General features: G+C 48.4%; 1 protein-coding gene across 1 annotated transcript; it reads right to left on the bottom strand.

Moving 5' to 3' along the window:
- Positions 1–350: 350 nt before the first annotated feature.
- LOC144728508 (putative olfactory receptor 1F2) lies at positions 351–8,645 on the bottom strand. The gene is made up of 3 exons (XM_078607995.1): positions 7,623–8,645; positions 5,250–5,348; positions 351–2,224 (listed from the first exon to the last, which is right to left on the bottom strand). Exons 1-3 carry the CDS (start codon positions 8,400–8,402, stop codon positions 2,042–2,044), a joined length of 1,062 nt encoding a protein of 353 aa, XP_078464121.1. The 5' UTR covers positions 8,403–8,645; the 3' UTR covers positions 351–2,041.
- Positions 8,646–10,691: the final 2,046 nt, after the last annotated feature.

Here is a 10,691-nt window from a genome sequence, read left to right as displayed (position 1 = left end):
TTTGCACTCGCCCTCCCACCCACAACACCATTGCCATCGCGACTTTCCACACCCACGTTTCACAACAGCAAAGGAGAAGGTCTGGGGGGGGGGGTGTGGCATCGGCGTTCACTGAGAGCGCGCCGGCCGGCATGGGCAGCGGAGGCGTGCGAATCTTTGCGCAACAGCGCGAACCTGTAGCCAGGCACCATCCTAGAAACGCCACAACTTGACTTGGTTGGCGACTCGAGCTCTATGCAATGCTCGATGAGGGTTTCCAACGCCTCTCGGTCGCGTGGGCTGTTTGACTATACAGTACTTAGTCAGTGCGGGTTTGTCTGACTCGAAGGAGGAGGTGGGGGTTGCCCCAGGACCCGTTCAGATATCACTCGCCACTGATGTCAGCCGTGGTCAGAAATCGATCTCATAGGTGCAGTGTACGAACCAGTGTGCTAACCAGTGTGCTAACCAGTGTGCTAACCAGTGTGCTAACCAGTGTGCTAACCAGTGCACAACCGTTCCAGACCCCAATTGTGCACGATCCTCAATGACAATTATTACGCATTTATGTTCCAGGCATAACCATTGTATTATCTTTATTTTACACAAGTGATTTCTCACATATGATGCATTATATATTTAATAAATAACACTTTGGTGACAGTGGCTAAAGATGGCCTGTCATTTTTTTCTTATTTGTAATCTAGTTGCGAGTCAAATTTGGATTTTGGCAGACACTGAAACGAAATACTTCTCTTGTGAATGTAGTCACAGCATTCTAAACATCCCACTTCACAGTTAAACGTGCTTCTTTATTCATTCTAAACAAACCGTAGTGACATCTGCAAACATTTAAATGACATTTAGATGTAATTTTCCACGTTCATTTTCACATATAAAAGATTTTAGATTCAATTGTTACCCACCTCAAGGAAAACTCGGTCCGAATTGCACGACAAACTACCTTAACATGACTACATTGAGGCACATCAATAATCATCAACTGTGGCGAAATCATGGTAAAATAACCTCCCAATACCCGCAAAGCATGGGGAAGCCTTCATCCAGGGCTGCGCATGTATGGTACGTATATGTGCTCACAAACTCTATGAACCTTCAAAACATGTTAAACTAAACTATGTAGAACTCAAGACAGTAATTATAAAGCATAGATTTCTGTTCATATGATTGTGGTTTTGGTTGTACTTTATGAATCCCGAATCTCTGACATTACATACAATGAAACAAGAAAAGGTAAAAAAAAGAAAAAAACAGCAATGTAATACAATACACTATTAGACATTATTGTAAAAAATAAATCAAAAGTCCATCCCATGTGTTCGTGAATTTTGTAATATTTAAGGCAGGAAATGGCAGGAAATTTATTTTCAAATTCAGATTTTCTTTCTGGGGGGGGACTCCAGACCCCCTGGAAGATTTAGTCCCCCCAATGTTGACTCTGACTACAGCCTTGGTAGAACTTACTGCTTATTTAACCAGGTAAGGCCCACTGAGCAATCTAGCTTATTTTAGAAGCGACCTGGCCACAATTGATAGCTCAACTAAGTGGCGTATCGCGTGGAAAGTCAATGCGGCCAAATACTCTAAAGGCGCATTGTATATGTGGAGGGACAAACCGGAGGACCCGGAGAAAAATCCACGTGACCACGGGGAAAACATTAAAACTCCAAATATACAGCAGACGTCAGGGTCGGGATCTAAGCCACAAACTCATGTATACCAGGCGAGGTAGTTAACATCTCGCCACCATGTTCCCGACAGAAAAAGGCAGCTCATTTAAACACCCCCTGCTTCACATCTCCAGGGCTCCAGGCTCATTTAGACACCCCCTGCTTCACATCTCCAGTGCTCCAAGCTCCGACATCGCATCCAAAAGACGACGAAGTATCCTTCCTTCAACGAGTCATCCGCACTGGACGTGCAGTTTTTCCAAGTGGGTCCTTGGAGTGACAATGTCGCATCGCAAAGTAGCTGCGTCTCCCCCCTGCACCGACACAGACAACCCAGTCGTGGATTCCAGAGGGGGCCCGCCAAGACTCCATTATGGCGGGTTTGACAAAGTGACGGTGGCTACTCGGGGCAGCATCCTGTTCGGCGGGAAGAGGTACTGCCCAGAGCGTACGATAAGTTTGGACACCGCAACCCGCACCTCTTTGGTCCTGAGTCCGTATACGAGAGGGTCCAAGACTGGGGGCAGCGTGACGAACAGGATCTGAGCCGTTACCTGCGGGAGACAAAGACAAATATCCCCCGTATAGCCTTAACAGACAGTTAGGGCAAGTGCTGTTAGCAAGTCGCGCCTATGAAGGCCAGCACAGTACACGAGGGGGTGGGTGGCCAGCACCACACCCGACCGCCTTTGTCTCTCCAGTGGTGATGTTTTTACCTAACGCACCAGCTGCTCATTTGAGGCTGAGTCTACCTCGGAGAAGAGGCCCAGGACCGGTTCAGATAATTGTCACTGGTGTTGGCCGTGAGCGGGAATCGAACCCGGGTGACCAGGTTCGTAGCGCAGCGTGCTAATCGCTACACTACCTATACACGCAGCATTGTGGCATTGTCATCCATTGAAACGTCAAGGAACACATTGGCTAAACTAATAGCCTTCTGTATTCATATGCTGTACACCTACTGTGTATGTAATGTACATGCACAGCACGTTCATTGCCAAACCCACTGCTGGATGAAGGCAACCCCAAGCCGTGTGGGTCACGGGGTTTATGTGACCATACTTCAGCATGCTGGTCAGTACAAGTTGGAGACGGCAGAGCAGAGCCGGCCCAGCCACTAAGCGACCCTTGCAATTGTAAAGGGCCCCGTGGCCAGCAGAGGGCCCCCTAGAGTCACTGCTAGCGAGTGGGTGAAAACAATCATACATCAAAGGTGCCTCCAACCAAATTTTGCTTAGGGCCCCCAAAGGTCTAGGGCCGGTTCTGCGGCAGAGTGTGTAGATGTTGGGGCATAATACCTGTACAGTCAGAGTGATTGAAGCAGTGCTCATCTTCTGAGCCGTTGGGTGGAAATTTATCGTTACCATTGCTGGGGCGAATCTCTCCATTGGAAGAAAAAAAAAACACTGTTGACTTCCCCGCAAAGTGGTACTAATTCTAACTATCCTGATTTGAAGCTTTCGTGACTGCAGGAAATCCATACTCGTTGCTTCTTTCGGTAAAGTCACGTAGGTATAAAATAAAATAAATCACGACGTTTCGGGCGCAACACAAGCGTCTATCATCATGGCTTTCCCACCTGATGATGGACGCTTGTGTTGCGGCCGAAACGTCGTGATTTATTTTAATTTTAACTAACCTCGGAGTTACGATGGGCTGAGTCAACCACCAATAAAGATTTGAACTGGCTTCCTCTCCCGCTGACGACACAGCCCAGCAGCAGCAGCTTGCAGCAGCAGCCTGTCACATCAGCTGAAGCAGCAGCCTGTCACAACAGCTGAAGCAGCAGCATGTCACATCAGCTGTATGCATTGGTGGTCGGCCATCCAAGCACCGTGCAGACTCAACACCGACTTAGCTTCTAAGATCAGACGAGATCGAGCGCATTACAAGGTGATTTGGTCCAGGTGATCATCGAATATAAATTATGGATGTATTTGCCGTACACTGTCAAGGGATACATCCTATCTTGATTTGAAGCTTTCGTGACTGCAGGAATCCATACTCTTTGGTTCTTTCGGTAAAGTCACGTATCTAGCCTTGTTGTAACAGCTCTCTCGCTAGTTCAGCAGTTCCACTGCTGGATTATATTTTTTTCCACCTGATGACGACCGCTATTGTGTTGCGATCGAAACGTCGTGATTTATTTTATTGTATACCTACGTGACTTTACCGAAAGAATCAAAGAGTAGGGATACATCCTGTTGGGTGGCGCAACGGTTATTTATGTAGTTGTTTTTCATTTATTTATTTTTTTACCTACGTGACTTTACCGACAAAAACTAAAGAGTATGAATCCTTGCAGTCACGAAAACTTCAATTCTAGAATTCAAATGTAGGGTTATCTATTTATGTATACAACCTAGCTTCCAATCGACACGTTGAAGGTTCAAACCATGCTCGGAGGCTTACACAGCTTTTCATCTCTATGGGGTTCATTAAACGCGCAGGGCTTTGTGAGTAGTCAATTGAGCTTAACCGATTGGTGGACTCATCCCTTGGCAGAGGAATGTGGACATTTAAACGCTGGCTCTGGACTGTAAAACAGGAGGCATCATTGCCGTGTTCGTTTGAGCGAAAGACGAACAATATTTTAAAATATCGTAAAGCATAGGTCGGGTAGTGTAAATATACTTTTATTTTTTTATGTGGAAGGACTGCTACATGAAGGAGATCATATCGTCGACTCATGCATCTTGTTATTTATGTTCTCCACAACGACGCTCTTGAATATTTCGTTACATATATATGTCACAATGCGTTCGCGTGTGTCAGGAACACACGTACGTTTGTAAAATAAATGTCTTAATTTTCTTTAATGGGATTGTTTGGTTTTCATTGGTTTCCATGAGTATGCTAAACAGCACAATGGCATCATCAATCATCTTCGCCGTTGTCAACAAACTGCGACTCCCCTTACAAGGGGCAGACATCGCCACCTGCTGCATTTCTTAGTAAACAAATATTGGTGATGCCGTTTTGGTAGTAAGTTGTGCACAAAGCACAATTAACATTCCACTCAAATTAATCATCGTTAGCGTTGCTGTCGAAAACATATATATATATAAATAAACAGACATGTCCCCTTGATATAGCAATCTCTCCACATACAGTTTAGTTAAAAATATATCATCTTATTTAAAAAAGTTTTACTGGCTGGCTGGCTGGAGCACGGGCGAGCGAGTGCGCAGTGGTGACGTCACCGCGCACATCTGCGTGATGACGTCGCCCGCATCCCACAACGTTGAGCCGGATTTGTACGTCATGACGTCACGCCCCCTCCGCCCCCACCATCCGTCCCAACCGTGTATCCCGCGCAAATAAGCCGTCAGTCTTGGTTCGTCTCTTACAAAACACAACACAAATATAACGGGGCATTTCTCGCCTTGAACCGGGGCCCATATCGTAAAGAAAGAGAGGGACCCCCCTCCCCCACCGCCACTTTTGCCTGCAAGATCGACAGTTCACGAGCAATAATAATGATAAATAAAAAAACTGATAATTATATTATCAGTGGTGGTCGCTTGCTTAAAAACCGCGAAGCTGTGCAACAAACGGGCCACGAGGATGTCCCCCCACCTGAAGTTTGTGGACGAACGGGGGGTCAAAGCACGGGTCAAGAAACGGAGCGATTCCTGCCAAACTCCACGTGCAGTAGAAGAGCAGAAACACCATCACCTGCACCGGGCAAAGGTTCAACAACCCCATCAGCCGAAAATGTCATCGCGCTCATCTCAGCCAAGTTCAGAGCACATTCAGGCTGCAGCGACTGTTTCATGAACATCCCATGTGAACAGTTGACACCGGGAGAAGTTTTTAAAAAATATATTATTGGAGGTGGTGAAAGTTGAAAACATTGTTGAGAGTTAAAAGTTATACTGGTAGGAACCTCCTGGTTGCACCAGCCCACAGGGGATTATTGTGTCCGTCGTGCAGGGAGGGGCTGGGTGGGGAGGGAGGGGCTGGGTGGGGAGGGTGGGGAGGGGTGGAGCTGGGTGGGAAGGGGCTGGGTGGGGAGGGTGGGGAGGGGCTGGGTGGGGCTAGGTGGGGGTGGGAGGGGTGGGACTGGGTGGGGAGGGGCTGGTCACCCCGTGGTGCCCTTATAAAACTCAACGTTTAACCTACTCACGCCGGCTTGTGCCCGCCCTCACAGTCGGGCATATTTGCGGAATACACCACGCCGCCGTTGACCCTGGCCATTGACCGAGCAACCCAACGTTCCAACCAGCTCCCTCCGCAGGAATGTGTTTATGCTGAAAAGCCTCCTCATTCAAGTCTCAAAATTAACACGAATTAATCGTTGATGCTGCGTTGGCAGTGTCGAACAAATAACAACAAAAACTCAATAAATTTGTCAATAACACTGCGGCCCTTGGGCAAAATATTTTGAGCAACGGCCCTTCATCATGACGCACAAACTCGCTCCGATATTCTTGCAATTGAGGATGTTTGGTCATTTCCATTGACAGAGCGTTTGGCATGTGGGTTGTCATCTAGGAGTAGCTGGAGAAAGCGCACAGATACGAGGTGTCTAATGTTCAACGCTTGATACAGATACGTCCACAATGTATTGCTGGACTGCCAACTCCTGAGCACTATCCCCCCCCTCCCTCATTGTGCCTCTGTGTGTATATTCATCAGTGGGAGGAATATAGGGGACTCGTAGTAAAACCTCCCACACATAAGGGGAAAAAAATGCTCAAAGCTCGCAGATTAAATTCTCCTGCCAATGTGCATCATCATGGTCCACCCAGTGTGACTCACGGTTTGTATAATCCAACCGAGCTATTGTTACACAACCCCTTGCCGATGTTTTGGGTTTCCCTAGCAACAAAATGTCGCACGAGAGACTCGTGACACATCTATCAACATTCACTGTTGAATGGAAAAGCTTAAGCCTTTTTAATTGAATAAAGCCACCCAGTAGCAGGCAACACGCCCAAACCGTGCACCAGTGATCAAGACAAATCTACGTCAAAAGAGTGGCGACTGCCATGTATATATGTTGAATGATGACATTGGGCAGATATATACCAGCGATTCCAGGTATACATTAAAGATCCTGTATCAGTTTAGTGTGTGCTACACTTGGTCAATTGTATGGTCACATTGGGGCTGTCTAGAAACTGTCCCGAGGTTCATTTGGCGACTTTCCCATTTTAAGCGGCAAACGCCACCTACCCCGCGCCTCCGCAACGGTAGATTGCAGGCGTCGCTCCACGCCCGGCTGATCGCCCCCTTGGTCATGGGAAACGTCAAAATTCCCACCACTCTTCGATTTAAAGCTTTCGTGACTGCAGGGATTCATCAGACAGCGTCTCCCCGACAGACCTGGTCTTCACCTGAGGACGGCTGCTTGCGTTGTGGCCGAAACGTCGTGAGAATTATTTTATTATGTTTTATTTTTATTATTTTATTATTTCCCTTCTACGTGACTTTACCGAAAGAACCAAGAAGATGAATCCCACCACTCTCTCAAGATAAGCAACAGACACACGCACACAAGCGGGGCACCACCCAGTGCCGGATTATCCTAGTAACAAAAGTAGCTACATGTGTAGTAGCTACGGGCCCCCGCACTTTCAAGGGCCCCGCGCTAAATGCTTTCAAGATATCAATTCCGGTTCAGTGATTCCGCACTTGCTCTATTACCATAGTACTATATCGCCTGCAACTTTTATGTACGACTGGGTGTTTAAGGTTAGCGATTTGTCGTATTATCTGGCTGTATCACAAATGTAAAAATACACTTACTTTACTATGCAAGTAAAAAAAATTGTGTTTGAATGTTTTATTTTTTATTTAGTGCCCCTTTATAACACCATATGCTACAGGCCCCGCACTGGCTCAATCCAGCACTGGCACCACCCCCATCCCACTACACGTGACGGGCAGTGAAGACGATAGAATCGAGCGCAACTTGTATTTTTTTTAAGTTCCATCCGCCGTTACCTGGGTGGTGCACGTGCGTATGGCTTTGGAGCGACTCTCCCCGTACCCGGGCGTGCAAAGCACGCGCAGGATCTGCACGTACGAGAAGACCATGCACCCGATGGCCGGCAGGAGCAGCGCGGAGGAGACAACGGCCACACCGATCTCGATGGCCATGGTGCGAGGGCACGTGAACCTAGAGAGCGCCACCACGTCGCAGTAGACGCCGCCCATGAGCGTGTCGGCGCAGAGGTTCTCTCTCGACGACAGCAGCGTAACGAGGAGGGCCGAGGCGAGGCACACGACCAGGGCACCGCACGTCGCCTTCTCTGTGAGACGGTTCGTGACGAGTGCCGGGTAGCGCAGGGGCAGGCAAACGGCGATGTAGCGGTCGAGGGCCATGAGACCCAGGGCGAGCACCTCGCTGAAGGTGGTGAAGTAGACGAAGAACGACTGGGCGAGGCAGCTGGCGACGCCGATCCTGCGCATCCGCCCTGCGCTGGCGCTGAGGACGAACACGAGACCCGAGACGGACGCCAGGAGATTGAGCACGGAGAGGTAGAGGAAGTGGATGTACATGGGGCTGTGCAGCTTCGGGCTCAGAGCCACGGTGGCGATGAGCAGGCAGTTGAGGACGAGCGAGAGCACGAAGCACGACGCGCAGTAGATGTACATGGCCACGCCGCTCGCATCCGTGTCCGCCCTGAAGTACAGGAACACCGAGAAGGTGGCGTTCGGGTCGCGTACGTCGTCCCCTCCACTCCCGTTGCAGTTCACGGCCACGATGTCGTCGAACGCCATCGCTGCATGCTCCGAGAAAGGCGTCTCGGACTGGCGAGTGCTCGGGGTTGTCTCGAGTCGCGTTGCTTCGGATGAGATTGACGCTATTCGCGAGGCGTGCGTTGTTTTTTTTTACGCAGCACCGGGCTGAACAAGGTCCCACGCGTGTCAAGACATACACCCCGCAAAGATACGAAAAGAGAAGCCTCTGTTTGGAAGTTTATCTTTCCGGTGAGAACAATTACCACGTTAGGCGCACCTTTAGCTTTTGGACTCAGGAATCGCACAAATAAATGAGATTGAACGAGCTGCACGGGATATTAAGTGTTCCAGCTACCAACTCGCAGCTCAGCCTCTGCTGCAACAGTCAATGCTGGCTAAACCTTGGCTGTTAAAATAAAGGGGCTGACGTCAACAGGTCACAAGCACGGCCACACAGGTATTCCTGGTCAATTAAACCCTTGAGCTATTCGTGTGTGTGTACGCATTAGCAGAGTGAAAACACACACTGACACGTGTGCAAAAAAAGGCTCATGACATGCAGGCCCATTTCTTTGTCGGAGCAAATCAAAACAATGAACCTATAAATTTACTGTTTTGTGTTGTTAATTAGTACTGTGCTTGAATTTTGGCTTATGGCGAGGATGCGGTCTTTCAGTGATGAACAGTGAAGGTTGCATGACCACTCTATCTCAGTAAAGAGGAAAATATATACGGTTAAATACAAATTCGCCAGATGACAAAACTGAAGTTTCAAATGGGATTAAGTAGTGCACTGGTTACCAACGAAGCTACATTAATGGTGGCGATATTGATCACGATTACCGACTTATTAATATAATTCTCTAACCTCACCGGAATATTTACCAAGGTGTAATGTGCACTCTCCACAATGACCAACTATATATCTAAATCAGCTGGAGCCATCCCTAAGTTCTTGAGTGACCACCATCCACTCTGAATCCCTCCCCTTCTCCCCACCCCCTGTGAAAACAGACGCCGTTCAGTGAAGATCGCTTCTTCTTTCTCGCTCTTCCCTCCCCTCTCATCATCACGCCTCTCATGCCCGACATCTTGGCCCGGTCCTTATCTCCACTCCCATTCCTGCCCAGGGTTCCTTCCTCCTTGACCCGTGCCGTGTGTCCGTCTTGGGCACTTCAGTCCCAGAATCCTCTTTCTTTAGCCATATATCGTGACATCGCTGGATGTCAACATGCTGGGTGTAGTACCGGCCCTAGAGGGGCCCGGTGAGCGCTGAATAATAGCGCTGGATGGCACCACGCTTTACGTGCAGCGCCGACCCTACAGGACAGTGTGTGTGGGTGCCGGCCGAAGGATGAGGTCATGTGAGGCCATGGCACTCTGGTTGACCCGGGAGGACACGTGACCAGTTAAGTTGACAAAGGGGCACCAAGAGGGGGCTAGGGGTGGTCACGTGATTGGGACCCAGATCCTTCCCGAGGATTCTGGAAGGTGGACGTAGCCAAGGGTGGAGCCGGCCACGCCACAGAGAATAGAAGCCGGGTCCCGAGAGGGACCGGGTTTGTTGTTCATCCTGGAAGAAACCCTTCATCTATGTTCTCCGTTCAACGAGTCTCCAACACGTGGACCTGGGTCGAAGTCCTTGGTCCCAGTCCGAAGCAGCAGTAAAATAGTAACTAGTGGAGCTCGCCTGGTGGTCACCATCCGGCTAACTACACCAGTCACGTGGTAACTAGTGTAGTTAGCCTGGTGGGGGAAAGTTACCCCGTGTGTTGGAACTGAATAAATGTGTTGCCTCCAAGTCTACGTCTACGACTCGGTTAAACTCATTACACATACATTCTATCCTTGGCTCTACGGCCCCTTTCCATAATGCTACCGATAACGGCTTTATTAATATCGAACACTTCGTATAGAAACTGATCATTGATTATGGGTACATAGCATGCTTCGAGGTTGTAATCAAAGTATTGCATAGTATATTATTGTCGGCTGCAAGTCTTGAAAAGAATCAGCCCCCTAAACCCCCGAATAATTAAACGTCACAATTAGTGGTTGCGATATCATTCAACAGAATCAGTCGTTTTCACTGTGTACCGTTTCGTGTGTGTGCCCGATTTGAACAGTTCTGTCCGCTCTATTCCCTTGTATGGCTTATTTCAACATCTGGATGTTATTTTCCTAAATTATAATTATCAAACACACCATTGAATGCAATTGATGAATGATACATCGTTACATGCCTATTGTCTTCTGTTCATTTCCCATAATGCACGACACTACCCCAGATGGTGGAGGGCTTTTGTGAAATTGTATCATAACACTCGA

Source organism: Lampetra planeri, chromosome 29 (assembly GCF_965212315.1).
Source record: "Lampetra planeri chromosome 29, kcLamPlan1.2.h2, whole genome shotgun sequence".
In the NCBI taxonomy this organism is placed as follows: Eukaryota; Metazoa; Chordata; class Hyperoartia; order Petromyzontiformes; family Petromyzontidae; genus Lampetra; species Lampetra planeri.
The sequence above is the reverse complement of the archived record's forward strand: the minus strand, read 5'-3'. Positions and strand labels throughout refer to the sequence as shown.

Coding starts and splice junctions, on each gene's coding strand:
- LOC144728508 (XM_078607995.1), bottom strand. CDS start 8,402: ATGGCGTTCGACGACATCGTGGCCGTGAACTGCAACGGGAGTGGAGGG. Junction 5,349..7,622: donor TACGCACGTGCACCACCCAG/GTAACGGCGGAT, acceptor TGCCCGGTGCAG/GTGATGGTGTTTCTGCTCTT. Junction 2,225..5,249: donor CGTTCGTCCACAAACTTCAG/GTGGGGGGACAT, acceptor TGTCTCCCGCAG/GTAACGGCTCAGATCCTGTT.